The 21667-nt window shown below is 39.5% G+C and overlaps 1 protein-coding gene across 1 annotated transcript in view; it reads left to right on the top strand.

The window, feature by feature from the left end:
- The first annotated feature begins 303 nt into the window (after nucleotides 1-303).
- Nucleotides 304-21667, top strand: part of LIPC (lipase C, hepatic type) — a 305016-nt gene continuing 283652 nt past the window's right edge. Inside the window, exons 1-2 of the mRNA XM_069762120.1 lie at nucleotides 304-342; nucleotides 1395-1521. Coding sequence (XP_069618221.1) covers nucleotides 1443-1521 — 79 coding nt within the window. The 5' untranslated portion in view covers nucleotides 304-342; nucleotides 1395-1442. The remainder of the gene's footprint in view (nucleotides 343-1394; nucleotides 1522-21667) is intronic.

The raw sequence follows: 21667 nt of genomic DNA, 5'->3' as shown, positions 1-21667 counted from the left end.
GATTTAAAGTGTTCTGCACAGTCAAAATAAGCTAAGAAAAATATGCGCAAACTGCTGCAGTGTTAAGAGCTCTTTTTTTCTTGAAAATATCTTTGAATTATTCTCTTTATGCTGTGGTGTTTAACACATCTATCAAAGCCTGTTTATTTAACTTGTAGGTGAAAGTAGTATGTGAACTTTTGTTTGTGTCAAGGTTATGGCCGTTTCCCAAGGTAAATGGATTGAACAAACTATTTATCATCCGGCCTGTTTCACGTGACCTATTGCAAGCTTTTAAAAAGTGTGACACATTTCATTCTATTTCTCTTCAAAACCAACTGTAGCGTATCCTCCAAGAATTAGGTATTCACGATAGATAGATAGATAGATAGATAGATAGATAGATAGATAGATAGATAGATAGATATGAGATAGATAGATATTAGATAGATAGATAGATATGAGATAGATAGATCATAGATATGAGATAGATAGATCATAGATATGAGATAGATAGATCATAGATATGAGATAGATAGATAGATAGATAGATATGAGATAGATAGATAGATAGATCGATATGAGATAGATAGATAGATAGATAGATAGATAGATAGATAGATAGATAGATAGATAGATATGAGATAGATAGATAGATAGATAGATATGAGATAGATAGATAGATAGATAGATAGATAGATAGATAGATAGATAGATAGATATGGGATAGATAGATAGATAGATAGATAGATATTAGATAGATAGATGATAGATATGAGATAGATAGATCATAGATATGAGATAGATAGATAGATAGATAGATATGAGATAGATAGATAGATAGATAGATAGATAGATAGGAGATAGATAGATAGATAGATAGATAGATAGATAGATAGATAGATAGATAGATAGATATGAGATAGATAGATTATATAGATATGAGATAGATAGATAGATAGATAGACAGATAGATAGATAGATAGATAGATAGATAGATAGATAGATATGAGATAGATAGATAGATATGGGATAGATAAATAGATAGATAGATAGATAATGAGATAGATAGATAGATAGATGGTAGATATGAGATAGATAGATAGATAGATAGATAGATAGATAGATAGATAGATAGATAGATAGATATGGGATAGATAAATAGATAGATAGATAGATAATGAGATAGATAGATAGATAGATGGTAGATATGAGATAGATAGATAGTTAGATAGATAGATATGAGATAGATAGATGATAGATACCGGTAGATAGATAGATAGATAGATAGATAGATATGAGATAGATAGATAGATAGATAGATGCAGATTTGTGTTCTTTTTACCTTTTTAAATGAAGTTCAAAGCTGTGTGGTAAATATTTAATAATTAACATGTCTTCTGCCTCCTGTGTAGGTACATAGAGTACAGATATCTCGTGTCAGCAAACTCTTCTCAGTCACTATGGGGAGAATTCAAATCCTCTGGCTCTTTCTGATTTTTCTAGTCCTTAAACAGACTGTTGCGAAAAAGCGATGCAAATGTAAGTAACTTGCAATTATATCCATTTTACTGTTAATTCAAAATACTAGTATCATTGATATCAACCTACATAAATGTACATTTTGAAAACATATACTATAGGATTAGCACTAAGATTCACAAACTGCATACAGTAGGTGACAAAGTAAGAAGTAAGAATAAATATTGTCTATTGCTTGTTTTTAGTAATTATTATTTATCAAAATGTTGTTAAAAGAAAATTGCTTGGCATGAAAATAAAACACCACAAAGAATGTCAGAATGTAATGTGAATGTGATAATGATCATGAAAATCGAAATTTCGGCCTATGAAAACCTGTGAAGGCTAAAATTGCTTCAATTAAAATTATATCAAATACTAAATTTTATTACTAGGATCAGCCCTTTTTACATGTGGGCATTATACTCCGTTTTATAATTATAGGAATATTAATAATCACCAAGGAGTAAAGTAAATGTATAAAACCATAAGAACAAATGCCGTGGAATTCCTAGGTGATATTGTTAAAGTTAAAGGCACATTTTGTTTTACGCACAACTCAGTTGTTACAGAACTGGGACATAACATGAAAGCTTTTGTCAATTACTTATTGGATTACTTGAAACATTGGTTTGTTTCTTCTTCCAAATAATTATCTGCAGCATTAAGGTAGATAATAAAGTTCCAGTGAAGTGTATCTCGCGTATAGTGCCAGTTATGATGTCCATGTCTTCACAGGGTTCCTGGCAGTTCAACACCACACAAAATGTCAGCCAGAAATAAGAGTGAAAATATACATTTTTACACATGCAAAAGTTTTGTAAAGGCGTGGAAAAAAATGCTGTAATGTAAGAATGGTGTCACAAAATAGAAGTGTTAATTGTATTTTGTCCAATGATAAAAAAATGAATGAACAAAACAGAAATTTAAATCACATCAATATTGTGACCACTTAAAAACAGCATAAATGTTAGGTATGCATGCACAAAGTTTTTGAAGGTACTCGGCAAGAAGGTTGTTCCAAACATAATGGAAAACTATTTATAGATCTTCCTTGGAAGTAGGGTGGTGCAAATCCTTCCATCTCTTCATGGAATCCCAGACAGAATCAATGATGTTGAGATAAGGGCTCGTTGGGGCCATATTATCATTTCCGGGACTTCTTGTTCTTCTTTACACTAAAGATAGTTTTAATTAAATTGGCTGTTCATTTATGACCATAGCTCTGCTGCAGAATAAATATGGAGCCAATCAGATGTCCCCCTGATAGTATTGCATGATGGATTAGTATTTGCCTGTATCATTCATCATTGAAAAAAAAACATTAGTCGACAAAATTCCCAACTCCATTTGCTGAAATGTACCCCCAAGCTTGCAAGGAACCTTATCACTCTTCAGCTCTTTGGAAAACAAGGCGTGTTCTGTTACAACCAATTCATATTTTGATTAATTAGTCCAGACCATCTACTGCCATTTTGTTGCACCCAAATTCCTATGTATTTGTGCATAGTTCAGGCACCTGGTCTCGTTTCCATGTTTTGCCCGCAATTCTTCCATGAAGACCACTTCTGACCAGACTTCTCTGAGCAGTAGATGGAAGTAGCTGGGTCCAACTGATTGCTGCCATTTCTGACCTGATGACCCTGCTGGACATCCCCGATTTTGAGGGGAAGTAAGCATGGTACGTATTTCATCACCTGCAAGTTTTCTTGGCTGAACACTGCATCTATGGTCCTCAACATTGCCCGTTTTTGGTGTCCTCAATACTGATGCATACAGGGAGATCCATCATGCAATACCATCAGGGATGAATCTGATTGGCTCTCAGTCTACAATGAGAGAATGACCCAAAATATACAGTAAATGTCATTAAAAACTTTTTCAGGATTAAAAGAATAAGAAGTCCTAGAAGTGATTTTATGGTCCTTACATAGCCCTGGTGTCAACATCAACTAGTCAGTCTGGGATTACATGAAGAGACAGAAGGATTTGCAAAAGCTGACATGCACAGAAGATCTGTGGTTAGTTCTCCAAGAACTTTGGAACATCTTCCCTACCAAGTTCCTTTAAAAACTATGTGCACATAGAAGAATTGATGCTTGATGCTATGCTGGAGGCAATGGTGGTAACACCAAATATTGATTTGATCTAGGTTCACTTTGCATTTTGGTAATAGATAAAAAAAAAATATTACACTTCAAGTTATGAAAACATTCTCACTTTCCACACCTGACTAAAATTTTTGTACATTACTTCACATCTGTATAAACAATAAAATAAGAACAATTTAAATAACTTATCTAACAAAAGTAGTTTCTCCAAATTCAACATATAGTGCCACTTTCACTAGAGTCTCTTACTTATTCAACCACCCACCCAACCCCTTGCTCGTTCAAAGTTCATGGTTTCAGGTTATGCACACATTCTGCACATATTTTTGTGCATTTTTTATTTAGTAATGTTTGTATATTGCATACATACATTATTTGCATGTTGTAGCAGCTTACTGCAGAGATGTCCTTCTAAAATATCTTTGAACGTCATAGATAGCATATGACCTATGCGCCACCTATATGACCTAGTTAGTTAAACATTTCTTTCCTCAAAATTAATGACCTCTAGTTATAAAATGACATTCATTCCCTTCTGATGGGATTAAGTAGTACGTTTTAAGGGGGTTCCAAGCCCTTCCTCAATTTGTATGATTTTCTAATCAGCATAAAATAGCTAAAATACAAATATAAGGTAGACATAAAAAGTCTGTACACCCCTGTTCAACTGCTTGGTTTTTGTCATGTAAAAAAAACTCATAGCAAGAAGAATCATTTCAAAACTCTTTCCACCTTTAACATCACCCAAGATCTGTAAAAATCCATCGGAAAACAAGCAAATCATTTTGAAAGAGAAAATAATAATTAAAAAATTAAAAGTGTGAAAACCTTCTTATAATTGGGGATGGGGATATTGGATTCAAAATTATCCAATCACATGTATGTTAAATATTCAGTACACAGCTACCATCATTTAAAGTGATTCTGATTAACTCCAGTAAAGTTTACTTTTTCCAGTAGGATTTCCCTGACATTTTTTACTTGCATTTTACAGCAAAAGCCAGGCTTGGATGTTTTTCTTTGTAAGATTGTTTAGAGATAGTGTCTTTTGCTGAAAAATACAACTATGAAAATGTCAGGAAAATCCTGCTAGAACATGTACACTTTACATGGTGTTAATCAGAATCACTGTAAATAATGGTAGCTGTGTACTGATGACTATTTTACCATGAGTTGAAATGTGATTGGCTGATTCTAAAAACAACCAAATCTCCAATTATAAGAGACTGTTCACACTTAGGCAACAACATTATTTTAGTTTTGTTATTTTTATTTTCCCCATCAAAATTATTTTAGTCAGCTTCTCAATTGATTTGTACAGATTATGGGTGGCATTAAAATTGACAAAAATCTAGTATTTTAAAAGGGTGGTGTAGACTTTTTATTCCCACTATAAATAACATTAAAGCTGGATAAAGTTTTAAAATGTTTCTTCTTCTAATCATTTTTGCTGACTCATTACTGCAGATCTGAGCTTACAAGAGAGTGGAGTGCACAGTGTTCAGCACGGGGATAGGTCAGTGACCAGCCCAGGCCCTTAAATGACCGTCACTGATGACACTTCGTTTTCAGGGAGTACTGTGACACTGACCTCAGCCTCTGCGTCCTGTTCAGATGACAAATCATAATTAGACAGGAAGTGAAAAAAATTGACTAGCAATCAGTAGTAGTGAAATTTTTAAAGGAAGTATATTAGAAAATAGCTCAATGATGATGGCATCAAATAGATAGGGATTTAGATAAAATTCAGTTTCACCTTCAAACCACCCCTTTAATATCAACTAAAAATGGGTTTAGAAAAAGCAAAATGGGAGCTGTGTGCCATAAAATAATTTCAATTTTATTAGTATTTGATTAAAACAATGAAGGCAGATTAAAAATGTGGAAAAAAGGGACAACAGTGCAAAAAAAGCAACCACTTTAGGGAACCAGTAACACAATGGAGGGACAAGCCTCCCCTGGGAAAAGCAAAACGTGAAACGCGTGTCGGGGTGTCAGTGCCACTTAAAGGTACAGTACCCACTTACTACCAATGATCTTTTTTCACTCAGCTTTCTTTGCCTAAATCCTCCATTACCAGTAAGGTTTTCCTTAAGGAATAATAACCTCAGGCACTTTAATTGCTGCTACTTACATTGACCCTAGACATAAGAATATTTATATTGTTGGATTGAGGATATATGGATAACTTTTTTTGGAAGCCGGTTTGCTCCTTAATGATTTTGATGTGTGTATACTTCCTTCCTCCCTGCATTATAGAACTTTACAAGATTTTCTATATTTAACATATGTTACACCATTGTGTTACTGTGGTCCCTAAAGTTGTTGCTTTTTTTGCACTGTTGTCCCTTTTTTCCACATTTTTAATCTACCGTCATTGCTTTAATCAAATACTAAGAAAATTGGAATTATTTTATGGCACATAGCTTCCGTTTTGCTTTGTTTGATGTATGACTTTTTTGGAAGTGCCGTTTAGGCAGCTTAATACTTTTTGATAAAAATGGAATTAGGATAGAATAGATCTTGGTCTTCTCTAGCAGATTTTTTCTTGTTTGGTTTTATGAGCTTGAGGAAGGTTTTGCTAACCAGATAAATAAGTATATGCTTGTTAATGTGGATCTATCAGACTCTTTCATTTTTTTCATATTTTGCTACATTACAGGCTTTCTTTAAGGAGTAATGTACGTGTTTTTTCATTATCGAAATGTGAGGGTGTTGTTAAGTAATTGCAAGGTGTGGTATTAAGTAGCAGCCATTGGATGTAGAGCAGGGCACAACTTTATGATGGCAGAAGGAATGCAGCTATACATCACAGATCAAACACTTAATTCACAAGGAGGCATCAAGCTTAGTGGTTACAGAGAAATAAATGAGGCAACGTGCTTGATGGCTAGTTTGTCAATTTCAATAGTCTAACAGGAGGCAAACACTTCCTAGAACAGAGGTAGACAATTTTGTATATGACATTTTACTGACACTTGTATCAACCTGCTGATAATCTCTTCTGCAGCTTTCCCTCCAGTCTGACAGTCTCTTTGTAATTTAGCACACACAGTGCCTGTCAGATTTGTTCGCTCGGTCAACTCTCTTGGCAGCAACGCCTTGTAGACACTCTAAAGTTCTGTACAGGTAACGCATTTCATCACACTCTAACCGTCTCTTTGCCGTCTGCAGCCTGGCACTTCTCTTCCCACACAGTTATGCTCTTTCAGTCTTCCACTGATGTGGCTATGTCCTTACTCTTTTTCTGTGAGATGTTTCTTGAATTTATGTCCAACGAGAGCCATGTTTGAATTTAGCGTAGGGGGCTTGCAAGTATGAAGACCCTTGATGTGTGTTGCATATTTTGGGCAAAATATCATATCAATACCCCATATATTTTATGCATCATTCTTCATCTTATTATTTGCACGTTTTTTCTATTTTCATGAAGGATGCAGCGAGGCCCTTTAATATTGATTATGTGAACTGGGGTGTCTGTCAATGAGGGGGTGCTCTTATATGATGCTGGGCAGGCCAGCCTGATTTAATAGTATGGGTGTCATCAATAGGCTGTAAGCCAGATATTTTGCATAACATGTAACTGTGTGACTGGCTCCCTAAAAAGCCTCATCTGTGCGCATTTTTAATATTAGGCAACCACCCCCTTCATGAATTTGTAGGTTTGTGAGTGGTTGCTCCATCAGTATTTTGCACCTGTGCTGTCCCTGCCTTTATCATGTGGGTCTACTGCATCCTGCTGGTGCATTGGTAATCTAACCTAGTGTTGGTAAGGCTGTTTCTTTTTCTGTGAGATTTTTCTTGAATCACTATGAGGACATAATGCTGTCATGCAAAATTTAGTGGAGAATATTGTGTATTTACCTTAAAAACTGCATATGAAAATATTGCCATGCACAGTCAAGGCTGTTGTTTCATTGCTTTTCCAAATTGCTGAGAAAAAATAATAATGATTAGATTTTAAACATAATTATAACCATGTTGATTAAGTATTTCCCACACTTCCAATTCCATCCACTATAAGGCTGTGTGCACACGTTGCGGATTTTGATGCATTTCCGCAGCGTTTTTGGACGCGAGGAATTGCATCAAATCCGCAGTGCAGTGCACAAGCAATGTTAGTCAATGGAAAATTGAGAATTGTTGTGCACATGCTGCAGAAAAAAATGCGCGGATTTGCAGCGTTTTATTTTCCGCAGCTAGTCATTTCTTTTTGTGGATCTGCAGCATTTCTGCACCCATTGACTACCATTGAGTCAGGCAAATTTACAGCAAAACCACAGGTTTAAAAAGATCTGTGGCTTTGCTGTGGAGTTGCATGCAAGAAACGCTGCAGATCGGGAGGAGGAAGAGTTTGTGGGCGGAGTGTGGGTGGAGACTATATGTGTGGGTGCAGACTGTGTGTGCGGACAAGATGTGCGTGTCTGTGTGCGGTTGTTTCTATGTATCTGTGTGTGTATGTGTGTGTACGGGGGTCTGTGGGGCTGTGTGTGTGCGGATCTGTGTGTAGGCAGGCATCATCCAATGGGACTACTAGTCCCATCCAGCTATTACTGCCACAGTGACAGCTAGCCAATGATGGGACAGTAGTAGTCCCATCATCCGGCTATTGTGAAAAAAAAACACATTCACAAATAGAGTACATACATATACTGTACATACTCACCAGTCACCTAGTCCCCGATGCTCTTGATCACCTATAAAAAAAAATAAAAATAATAAACCAATGGTATACTCCCTGTTCCAATGTAATCCATTTAATAACGAGTGTCCCATGACGATCTCCCGTGGAGAGTTGTCACATCGACAGATGTGACCGCTCTCCAGGGGTTCCGGTGATACAATGACAGAAGATAATCCTCTGCACTGTATCTCCGTCGCCATGAGTTCAGCAGAGTTCATACTGTCCATGCGGCACCACTGCTTGGGAAAATTCTCACGCAGCAGTGCCGTAAAGTGAGAGCATGAACCCTCAGTGAAAACACTGCAGGAGCCAGAATTTCTTGGTTGGCTGTGAGCTGGTGTTTGTAGACAGGGGGGCCAATTTCAGCCCTGAAATCTCATCTCTCATGATTTTCATCCCGAAATTACCATCTACGCGTGCCATATTCCCAGAGTCCACAGCACACGCACAGGGAACTGTGGAATTACTGGGGCTCTGGCCTGTCGCAAAATGTCGGCAGAGCCCCGGGCGGCGCTGGACACCCATGCAGCACTGTTGGTCACCAGAGACACCCACAGCATCGGCCAGCAACCGCCCAGCTTGAAAAAGGCTCATTTGAGCCGAAACATTGCCACAGCATATGGGTTTGAAATAAAACCACATTTTTTTTCACCTTTAAGCTATGGAGTGCTGCCTGCATTTTCTGCTATATATCTATCGATAGATAGATAGATAGATAGATAGATAGATAGATAGATAGATAGATGGACAGATCTATAGATAGATAGATTTATCTATCTATCTATAGATCTATCTATCTTAATTGAAAAATGGAACAGCACATTATTCATCCACAGGTGCACAGGCCTCCACAGCAATCTATCCAGTTTGCTAACCTCCAGCAAGATGAAAAAAAGAATGCAGCACTCCTCAAATAAAGTGAAAAAATGTGGTTTAATACAGACCCACATAGCAGGCGACGTTTCGGCTCGTACTCAGCCTTTCTCAAGCAATGAATCCAATACAATAGTGAGTATAAATACAGTATGTTCATTAATTGCTCATAATTACTTCATGAGGTCCAAAATATAGCTGAATATCTTACTATATAGAATTTACTTTTACATCATTTCAATGTGCAATATATTGGAACAATCCATAAAAAGTGCCCTGTGCATAAAGTGCTAAAAAATTCAGTGCCAAAAACAATAATTTGCTTTATCATCATTAAATGAATACAGCTGTGTTCAAATACGTATATAAAAACTGACCCTGTAAAGGTTACAGCAAACCACATGGAGGACGCCAATTTTGCCATGTTCAGCGTGTAAAGAAATTTACTGCGCATGCGTTAGTGTCTCATTGCATCAACAAGCGCTTTCGGCCAATGATATTAAGTGCATGTCATTTTCACATCCAGCGCTTACGCACTTCCTCACTTCGGAAGTGTCAGCGCCATCTTGGATAAGGTATATCCTTTTCTCTTCCAGCGCATGCGCACATCATAGCTTGAGTTGTATCATCGCCATTTTGGATGAGGCATGTAACAGAAACTCATCTTAATACTGCTCACTATTATTCGTTCTTAAAGTAATAACCTTCCAAGCTATCACATAATAAGTTATGTGCAGGTATAAGGGTTCCATATACAAGCCTTAGGACAAATTTTATTCAAACACCCTGGTATAACTGACGGTGCCTTTTCAGGCCACCTCCTGCAACCAATGGTATCCTCGGGAGGCACCTCAATCTGCCGGTATCCTCACCCAGCCCTTGTAGATTGTGGAGGTCCTCTCTCCTCCTGCACCAGTCGGTAACTTGTACTGTTCAAGATTATTGTACTTGTTTTTTATTATATATACCTCTTTTTACATGTAAAGTGTCATGGAATAAATGGCGCTATAATAATAAATCTTAATATATACTTATCTTGTAATGTCTTCACATCCTGTTTCGTCCAGATGTGTCTGGATCCCAGAATTCCAAGCGGCAGAAGTTCACCGATCGCCATACTGGGACACCAAAGCGATGGGTGTCACAATATGGAAACTACTGGTGGTACCAGCCTCTTGCGCAGTACCACCAGTGGAACACTGTCGTACCACACACGCACACTGTATATGCCGTACGCAACACACGCACTGTATACACCGTACGTAGCTTCTTGCGCAGTACCACCAGCGGAACACCGTTGCAAATACACCACTGCCGGGATCAGTCGCATGATTCACTGACCGCCGCCATCTTTTTACAGGAGGAGCGCATGCTCAGTTTTAATGTGACCACCGCAATCTGTCTGCACAAAGATGGCGGCGTTCTGATTCATTCGGCTGATCCCGGCAGCAGATGCACGACGTTTTTACAGGCAGAGGAAGCCGTTCACATTTAAGGGGTTTTCCCATGAATGAAAGTTAATTTTAAAAATTGTCTGTGTCTGACTGTGTACGGAGCATATCACATCTCCTGGACAGGGGAGGAAGCAAAAGACTATACTGATATTACAGCAGGGGATCACAGAGGATTCATTTTGTCAGGTAAAATATTTCATTGACTGCTTTTAAACAATATTTTACCTCACAAGATGTATCCTCTGCGATCTCCTGCTGTAATGTCAGTATTGTCTTTTGCTTCCTCCCCTGCCCAGGAGCTGTGGTATGTTCTGTACATGGTCAGACTCAGACAATTTTTAAAATTAAATTTTGTTCATTGGAAAACCCCTTTAAAAAGCAAATAGCAACACCAACATGACTCCTTCTAAAAAGTATGGCAATGACAATGAAAGGAAAGCAGCAAAGGCACAACGTCGAAGACAACAAGGGGCAAATGAGACTCTTGAAGAGCAATTCTCAATGCTGCAAAGCCTGCTCTCAACGTGACATTACTGCCCTCCCAATGTGATAGCATTGGGCCTCCATCTAGTAATAATATAAATGTGCAGGGCCATGAAGACTAGGAATCTGTAACTACATCTTTAGCATTTAATTCCTATTTGCACAAAATATCCTCAGAAAAACCTGCATAGAAATAATACGGGGTAACTACATTTATTATGTGCTAAGTCAACAGATAGCAAAAAGTAAAGGTGTTTGCATGTAGATCATCAGCAGTATCAGGCCCTGAGACATCCTGATCTGTCCTGTATTCTGGGCACTGAAAGGAGAAAGACTGACAAGTAATCCCTCCACTTTGGTGCATTATACATTCCACAGCTATTTTACACATTTTATTAATTACATCTATTTCTAGAGAGCAATTTACATATCATTTTGGTTGCAGAAAATAGGTACCTAACTACTGTTGAGAAATGCTTTTAGATAGTCTGCGTAATTGAAGTTGGTGATAACTGCCTGCTGTGTGGTGCTGTTTTTAACAGAAAGTAGCAAGAACTATCCAGTAATTTCCTCCATAATTGGTTTCTAGCTGTGTGCCAATGGAAAAGTAACACGCAGCTTGGCATTGTTAGCCAATTTACAGTAATGCGACTGGCTCTTATTGATAGTATACTGGTGCTAAATAGACTGCAGTGAATATGCATTGACTTGAGATCAGTCTATTGTGGTAGATATTCAGTGTTTAAGGCAGACTTTACTTACCATTCACCTCTCAATCAAGTATTTATTTATCGGAATATATACCTGAGCTTTTCATTCACATGCAGGTATACCATGATAGAATGCGAATATTCTAAGCCTAGCAAAACAAAACTTTTGTAACTACAAAAGTCATAATTACAGCCCCATTCAGACATCCGTGTTTTTCACTGATAGAACACAGATCCATTATAATCTATGGAGCTGTTCACATGTCTGTGAAGTGTCCACAAGAAAATTTGTCCATTTCATAACCAAGCCAAAGATCCAAATTATATCTACCTGTATAAGTCTATGGGTCCAAGAAAAATCACTGACGGTACACATTGTCATCTGTATACAATCCGAGTGCCAGTCATTTTAATTCTGCTGAAGGCTATTCCTCCATAGTGAGATGGGAGGAAGCTTCTCTCAGCCATCTCTGAAAGCAACATAAACTATATTCCCCAAAATATTGGTAAATTTACAAATTATACCTACAGGAGCATTTATGACATCCTGTCCTAAATCCATAGGCATTAAAAAGTGTTGACCTACTGCTATAGTGTTAAAACAGCTTTTATTGTTCCGGGAATGCTTTCTTCAAGGCTTTGGAGTGTGTCTATGGGCATTTTTTGTCCATTTATCTAGAAGAGCATTTGTTCATATCCATTCTAGGTCATCCCAAAAGTGTTTGATGGCGTTGAAGCCAGGTCTTTGTGCAAACCGGTCAAGTTTATTCTTATCAAGTCACCAAAATCTCCCAGCAATGCCTTTATGGATCTTGCTTTGCGCACTTTTGAAAACTTCAGCCAACACACAGCTATGGACAATGTTTCATAAGGTAAAATTGTCACTATGTCATCGTTGTATGCTGGCTGAAGTTTATAAAAAAAAACACAATAAAGTAACTTTCTACTGGTTTGATATCTGCCGCAACCTGCCATGCATATCTTCTCTAAGGGTTTGCTTGCTGACAACCTCTTTCTTGCTTTGTGTACTGGAGCACAGTCATGCTGAAACAAAAAAGAGCCTTCCCCAAACTGTTCCCACCAACTTAGAACCATACAAATTCTCCAATATGTCTCGTTACAATGAAGCTTTCACATTTTTCTTCACAAGAGCTTAAGCCAACCCCTGAGAAACAATCCGTAGCATTATACCTCCTCCACCAAACAGGTAAAAATGGCACAATGCAGTAAGGCACGCAACATTCTCCTGGCATACCCCAAACCCAGACTTGTCAGACTGACAAACAAAAAAGTGTAACTCATCACTCCACAGAACACGTTTTTATGTTTCATAGTCCAGTGGCACCGTGCTTTTCACCACGCTACCCAACAATGGGCACTGTGCTTGGTGTAAAGTTTACATGCAGCTGGTTGGCCAAGAAACCTCATGCCATGAAGCTCTCGGTGCACAGTTTTTGTACAAATATTATTACCAGAGGAGGTTTGGAGCCCTACAGTTATTGAGTCAGGAGAGACATTTATGCACTATACTCCTCAGCACTTGGCAACCAGCTCTGTAATGTTACATGGTTTGCTACCCTTACAGCTGCGTTGCTGTGGTTCCTAACAGCCTTCAATTTTCAATAATGCCACTCACAGCTACATTATATGAACTGAGATAGTGACATCCTCTTTCAGTATTACACTTGAATTCAGTGAACTCTTTAAAACGACCTGTACTTTCACAAATTTTTATTAATAAAGAATGCAAAGTTGGGGGTTGAACTTTATACATATATAATAATGCGACTGAATGAAAAATCGGAATTCAATAATTAAGATGTGTGTCCCAATACTTTTGTCCATATATTGCATCTCCCATGAGAAAAAAACGATCAGATGTTGAAATTCTGCATGCCTTATCTTTCTTTCTGTTGACATAATGTTTGGGGAGAGTCCGAAGGCCCCCAGCTGCCCAGCACCTTTAGGTCAGCTACATGGCTGTAGGTATATTGCAATGGACTATTTTAAAGAGCAGAACATTTTCTACTCCCGTTAGCCAAGACTAGGCATCCTACACATGTCTCTATCTCCTGAAGTAAGGAATTATTTATGTAGTCCATGGTATGGCTTTTTAAAGACTAAGGAACTTATTTTTAGCTGTTTGCCTTTCATCTTAGGCTTCTTTCACACTTCAGTTGTTTGGCATCAGTCTGCTCCGACATCGTGACGGATCAACGGATCCGTCAAAATTATTGAGAAAACGGTTCTAACGGATCCGTTTTTTTGACGCATCCATGTATCTGGGAAAAGTATCTACTTTTTGGAGCATGCTCAATTGAAAAAGCGGATTGGGGCGACGGCTCCGCCAAATGACGGTCGCGATGAATCCGTCGCCCATAGGCGGCCATTCTAGGAAATGGCGGACACGACGGATCCGTCGCGAACCGCCATTTCGGCGCAGACAAAAAACGTTACAATGTCCGTCAATGTCTAGACGATGTCCTCCAAATTTTGATGGATTGTCACATGGCGGATGGAACGGACGACAATCCACCACAATCCGTCGCTAATGCAAGTCAATGGGAAAATAGCGGATCTGACAAAAAAAATGGCGGATCCGCTATTTGACGAAAACGGCAGATTCAAACTGACACCAAAAGACTGAAGTGTGAAAGAGGCGTTACCTGTAGTTGAATGTTAACAAACCATTCTATTTGTTGTCTTTAAAGAAAATGGATGAAATCCCGACACAATATTTTAATTGGTAATGTACCTTGATTTAGGCACATTAAAATTAGAGTGTGAAACAATTAATATACAATGACAAACGAAAAAGCTTATTTTACAAAACACATAGATTATTGGTTCACCTGCTCCATCGGGAACGCCATACCTTCGGGAATTGACTGCACAGATGTGGAGACCATGAACACTACTGGGTAGAGAGCCACAATATGAAGAGTGTGCCCACTCATTCACAGTGGCATTCCTACTACTATCTAGATTTGGATATATTGGAGCTGTTGGATTCTCACAGTGGAACGAGCTGTGTCTCTCGTGGATATCGTCTCAGACATCAATATTCACAGTGAAAGCTGCCCATGTGTGTATTGTATACATGCCATTTTAGTTTAGTTTCAGCTGCCATTAAAATCTGCTCTGGGACTGACTATTGTTTTGAACTACTAATTTGGACCTGTTGATAGTGTTTAATTGTTTTCTGGACTTATAGTATCCTCTTTTATAATTTGCAACAAGTAACATCATTTTATCTGTCATTTGGAGACTAATTTGTCATTTGAGTTTCCAAGCCACTTGATTTACCCTTACTCGGTATTTTATCCAGGGCATTAATCATTGTAAAGCATTGAGTGCAGAGATTTTTTCATTTCTATTTATGGTCTACTATTATGCAACCCTTACTATGTCAGGCAATGAATTTGCTTTCTTGTTTGGGGATTGCATCTTTATGAATTCAAGAGAAGTGAAATGAGTGATAGCCTGCGATTTAACATTCAGATAAATATAATGTGGTAAAGGGATCACTTTTTCTGCTATCTCACTAGCAATCTAGCAGTGAAGATGAAGACCATACTGTGCACCACCACAAATTCACAAATTAGCTTATGTTCAACAAATCCAATCACTTATTTACTGAAACAGCTCATTCATCTCTAGTAATTTCAGAATCATCACCTCTCTCCCACTGACATGCTTGTAAGAAAAAATGTAATGTTTGTTTATATGTTTTCAATGACTTTGAAGACCTTATTTCATTCAGGCTGTTATCACTTATCGGGGAAATAAATGAGGATTCCACTTTTATACCTGTGCGTTGAATAAGTATTGTCCCATCAAAAGGAAAAGTTATTGCTGAGCTGTCTACTTCTGTTAGGGTGTTAATATTTTTATTCAGTCTCCCAGGTTTATAATCTCAGTGTTATATAAATTCAGAATTGCACAAATTCCTAGATTTCTAGTAACTTGCGTTTGGTGATTTCATCCTTCATATTGGATTGACTTGACATTCTGGGTGACCCTCCTTTTCAAAGCTTATATTGTCCATATTGGCTGTAAAGCATAGTTACAGTTAGGGCCAGAAATATTTGGACAGTGACACAATTTTTGCGAGTTGGGCTCTGCATGCCACCACATTGGATTTGAAATGAAACCTCTACAACAGAATTCAAGTGCAGATTGTACCGTTTAATTTGAAGGGTTGAACAAAAATATCTGATAGAAAATGTAGGAATTGTACACATTTCTTTACAAACACTCCACATTTTAGGAGGTCAAAAGTAATTGGACAAATAAACATAACCCAAACAAAATATTTTTATTTTCAATATTTTGTTGCAAATCCTTTGGAGGCAATCACTGCCTTAAGTCTGGAACCCATGGACATCACCAAACGCTGGGTTTCCTCCTTCTTAATGCTTTGCCAGGCCTTTACAGCCGCAGCCTTCAGGTCTTGCTTGTTTGTGGGTCTTTCCGTCTTAAGTCTGGATTTGAGCAAGTGAAATGCATGCTCAATTGGGTTTAGATCTGGAGATTGACTTGGCCATTGCAGAATGTTCCACTTTTTGGCACTCATGAACTCCTGGGTAGCTTTGGATGTATGCTTGGGGTCATTGTCCATCTGTACTATGAAGCGCCGTCCAATCAACTTTGCAGCATTTGGCTGAATCTGGGCTGAAAGTATATCCCGGTACACTTCAGAATTCATCCGGCTACTCTTGTCTGCTCTTATGTCATCAATAAACACAAGTGACCCAGTGCCATTGAAAGCCATGCATGCCCATGCCATCACGTTGCCTCCACCATGTTTTACAGAGGATGTGGTGTGCCTTGGATCATGTGCCGTTCCCTTTCTTCTCCAAACTTTTTTCTTCCCATCATTCTGGTACAGGTTGATCTTTGTCTCATCTGTCCATAGAATACTTTTCCAGAACTGAGCTGGCTTCTTGAGGTGTTTTTCTGCAAATTTAACTCTGGCCTGTCTATTTTTGTTATTGATGAATGGTTTGCATCTAGATGTGAACCCTTTGTATTTACTGTCATGGAGTCTTCTCTTTACTGTTGACTTAGAGACAGATACACCTACTTCACTGAGAGTGTTCCGGACTTCAGTTGATGTTGTGAACGGGTTCTTCTTCACCAAATTAAGTATGCGGCGATCATCCACCACTGTTGTCATCCGTGGACGCCCAGGCCTTTTTGAGTTCCCAAGCTCACCAGTCAATTCCTTTTTTCTCAGAATGTACCTAACTGTTGATTTTGCTACTCCAAGCATGTCTGCTATCTCTCTGATGGATTTTTTCTTTTTTTTCAGCCTCAGGATGTTCTGCTTCACCTCAATTGAGAGTTCCTTTGACCGCATGTTGTCTGCTCACAGCAACAGCTTCCAAATGCAAAACCACACACCTGGAATCCACCCCTGACCTTTTAACTACTTCATTGATTACAGGTTAACGAGGGAGACGCCTTCAGAGTTAATTGCAGCCCTTAGAGTCCATTGTCCAATTACTTTTGGTCCCTTGAAAAAGAGGACGCTATGCATTACAGAGCTATGATTCCTAAACCCTTTCTCCGATTTGGATGTGGAAACTATCATATTGCAGCTGGGAGTGTGCACTTTCAGCCCATATTATATATATAATTGTATTTCTGAACATGTTTTTGTAAACAGCTAAAATAACAAAACTTGTGTCACTGTCCAAATATTTCTGGCCCTAACTGTACTTTACATATAATTACAGGCTTAGTGGATTGAAAAAAATCTAGCAAGTTTCATCTATTTATACTGATAAACCCCAGTTGACCCAGAAAAGGGTAAAAAAAAAATCACTTTTAACCCTTGTGACAAAGTCACTGGCAAAGTGCTGGAGAGGAGATATGTTTCACTGACACTATTAGCTTCAGTGATTTGAAACCCAGATGTTTGCTCCAGGACACTATGTGTTGAGAGGAGTTAATTGGCCATTTTAAGGGCTGGGTTTTTGTGGATAACGATAGAGCAGGTGGAAGGTTGTCCATCTTATCTCCACCCCAGAGTGTTGTCTGGGGTTAAAATAGTTGGCATTTCCAGACATCCGGTATTCAGTAGGCCTGGAGAGGGGAACTCCAGTGCTATTTGTCCTGACAAGGAAGACAAACCTAAATGTGATACCGATTGTGAAGGAGAGCCTCCTTCAAGCTCAAGAAACCTAGGCAAGGTTCTTCAATCGGGCAGCGAGGCTGAGACAGTTTAACCCTGGAGACCGAGAATTGGTATGGATATCCACTGTCAAAAGTACATTTCTGGACAAGTGGCAGAGGCCTTATGAGGTGATCAAAAAATTAAGTGACGTTAACTACAAGGTCCATCAGCCAGGGAGAAGAAAGCCATACTAAGTGTACCACATCAACATGCTCAAGCTGTGGCGAGACAGAGAACCGGTGGAAGCTACATGCCTGGGGGCCAGTCCTGAAGCTAGGGTCGAGGATGTCACAGTGACATAAACCTTGTCACCGGCCCAGAATCAACAGTGCCGAGAGCTGCTTCACAGAACCGAGACCTGTTTTCTGAGTTGCCAGTATGTACGCAGGTTGTTGAGCATGATATTTTGACAGAATCACATGTTCGGTTTAAACAAAAGCAATATCGGATTCCTGAAGCCGCGAGGTGATCTCCAAGGAGGTGAGAAGATTGTTGAGCCTGGACGTCATCGAGGAATCAAAGAGCAGCTGGTTCAGCTCCACTGTCCTTGTGTCGAAGCTGGATGGAAAGTGGCGTTTCTGTAACAACTACAGGAAGCTAAATGTGGTGTCCAAGTTTGACGCATATCTGATGTCCCGAGTCGATGAGCTCATTGAGATGCTAGGGTTAGCCAGATATATCACCACCATTCACCTAACAAAAGGGGGCTGTCAAATTCGCCTGTCCCCATCGTAATGCAGATGCCCTGTCCAGACTTCCTTGATTAGTGAGTGAAGGTGCCAAAAAACCTGGCTTTGGGCAGAGGTGGGGGATATGTGACAAAGTCACTGACAAAGTCCTGGAGGGGAGATACATTTCACTGAGACCATTAGCTTCAGTGATTTGAAACCCAAAAATTTGATCCAGCATACTATGTGTTGAGAGGAGTTAATCAGGTATTTTAAGGGCTGGGTGGATAACCATAGACCAAGTGGGAGGTTGTCCATCTTATCTCCAATCCAGGGTGTTGTCTGGGGTTTAAATAGTCTGCCTTCTGAGACATTCGGTGTTCAGTAGGCCTGGAGAGGGGAACTCCAGTGCTATTTGTCCTGACAAGGAAGCCGAACCTGTGGATATTGATTTTTCCTGAATGGGTGGATCCCCGCAACCACACAGACTGTGCTGTATGTTATGTTTTGTTTTTCCTTAGGCCAGGAAGACCTTGTTTATTTCTGCTAACTCTGTTCTGGCTAATGTAGCAACCCTAATAAACCAATGAGAGACACCGAGTCAGTGTTCCTTTGTCTACCTCCGTGTGCAGCTGAGTGAGCTGATCTACCACACCCTGTACACGTATGTTGTGTTTTACAAGGAAGATATCTATATCCTGCATTTAAACATGTTCCTTAGCTTTACAGTAGTCAGTAAAGTATTACTTTTGAACTTTGTGATCACAATTACCTGTAAATAGTGATCCTATGTTCCCTGTTGATTCCACCTTTAAACTAGAGCAATATGGGATGGTAAATATACTGCCAGGATGACATATGCAGCTAATTAATTCTTTTGAGAACCCTGCTATTAGAAGTGGAAAGAAAGAAAGAAAGAAAGAAAGAAAGAAAGAAAGAAAGAAAGAAAGAAAGAAAGAAAGAAAGAAAGAAAGAAAGAAAGAAAGAAAGAAAGAAATTATCTGAATAAAAATAGAGGAGCAAGAGAAAACAAATGCAACCTAAAATGTATCTATACAAACACCCAGAGCATGGGAAAAAAACAAGAAGAATTGGAGCTGCTAACACAGGATGAGAGATATAATGTCATAGGCATCACTGAAACTTGGTGGGATGATTTACATGCCTGGAATACAAGCCTTGAAGGCTACAACTTATTTATTAGAAACAGGATTAGCAAGAAGGGAGGAGGTGTTGCATTGTATGTTAGGAAAATTACAGTATATATCCACACAGATCCAAGCTTCAGAGACTGGTAGCTCTGTAGAAACTGTTTGGGCAAGAATTCAAGGAGAGAAAAGCAGAAAGGACACTAATGTAGGTGTTTGCTATAGGCCACTCCGAGAGACTGAAGATATGGATGAACTCTTTTTATATTAGATGTCTCTGTTCTCAAAAACGTATGAAATAGTGTGGCATCATCTTCAGGCACTTCCAAACCCTTGTCCCAGCACAGCATTCTGCTGTCCGTACCTCTGGCCTTGGAACGAAAAAGAAAGTTCACAGCTACCCAACCAATGCCTCAGCGAAGTGGCAACAGACTCTGCTGAGTTATTGAAAGTAATAACAGACCAGACAGATCTGTGGCTCTTGCCACTGAGTCTACAGCCAGGCAGGGTCATGGGTGATAACGGCCATAACCTGGTGGTGGCTGTGAAGCTTGACAAGTTCACATACATTGTTATGACCTGGTGGTTAGGAGCACCCGGAATGACCTGATAGTTAAACCTCATACAGGACGAGCTCTGGGATGTGGGAGCTCTGCTGACCGCAAGCCCTAATCCTATCACACACACTAAAAATAGCCGTGGAGCGCTCCTGACCAGACCTAGGCGCCTCGTCACAGCCTAAGAACTATCTAGCCCTAGAGATAGAAAATAAAGCCTACCTTGCCTCAGAGAAATTTCCCAAAGGTAAAGGAAGCCCCCCACATATGTTGACTGTGAGTAAAGATGAAAGTCACAAACGCAGAAATGAAACAGGTTTCAGCAAAGGGAGGCCAGACTTACTAAATAGACAGAGGATAGGAAAGGTAACTTTGCGATCAGCACAAAAACCTACTAAAGACCACGCAGAGTGTGCAAAAAGGACCTCCGCACCGACTCACGGTGCGGAGGGGCCACTCTGCATCCCAGAGCTTCCAGCTAGCAAGACAAAATCATGATAACCAGCTGGGCAAGAAAACAGTGAACAAATAATGACTATCAGGAACTTAGCTTCTGCAGGAGAAGGCAGGTCACCAGAGAGATCCAGGAGCGAACTGAAGCAATGCAAAAACATTGACAGCTGGCATGGAGTAACGATCTGAGGGAAGTTAAATAGAGCAGCCAACCAAATGATAAACTACGTCACCTGTGTAAGGAACCTCAGAAGCAGCAGCTTCACTCATAGCCACCAGAGGGAGCCCATAGACAGAACTCGCCGAAGTACCATTCACGACCACAGGAGGGAGCTCGACAACAGAGTTCACAACAGTACCCCCCCCCCTTGAGGAGGGGTCACCGAACCCTCACCAGAGCCCCCAGGCCGATCAGGATGAGCCAAATGAAAGGCACGAACAAGATCAGCAGCATGAACATCAGAGGCAAAAACCCAGGAATTATCTTCCTGACCATAACCCTTCCACTTGACCAGGTACTGGAGTTTCCGTCTCGAAACACGAGAATCCAAAATCTTCTCCACCACATACTCCAACTCCCCCTCGACCAACACCAGGGCAGGAGGATCAACGGAGGGATCCATAGGCGCCACGTATCTCCGCAACAACGACCTATGGAACACATTATGGATGGCAAAAGAAGCTGGAAGGTCCAAACGAAATGACACAGGATTAAGAACTTCAGAAATCTTATATGGCCCAATGAAATGAAGCTTAAACTTAGGAGAGGAAACCTTCATAGGAACGTGACGAGATGACAACCAAACCAAATCCCCAACACGAAGTCGGGGACAAACACAACGCCG

This window comes from Ranitomeya imitator, chromosome 4 (assembly GCF_032444005.1).
Source record: "Ranitomeya imitator isolate aRanImi1 chromosome 4, aRanImi1.pri, whole genome shotgun sequence".
Taxonomy (NCBI): domain Eukaryota; kingdom Metazoa; phylum Chordata; class Amphibia; order Anura; family Dendrobatidae; genus Ranitomeya; species Ranitomeya imitator.
This window is presented reverse-complemented; position numbering and strand designations above follow the sequence as displayed.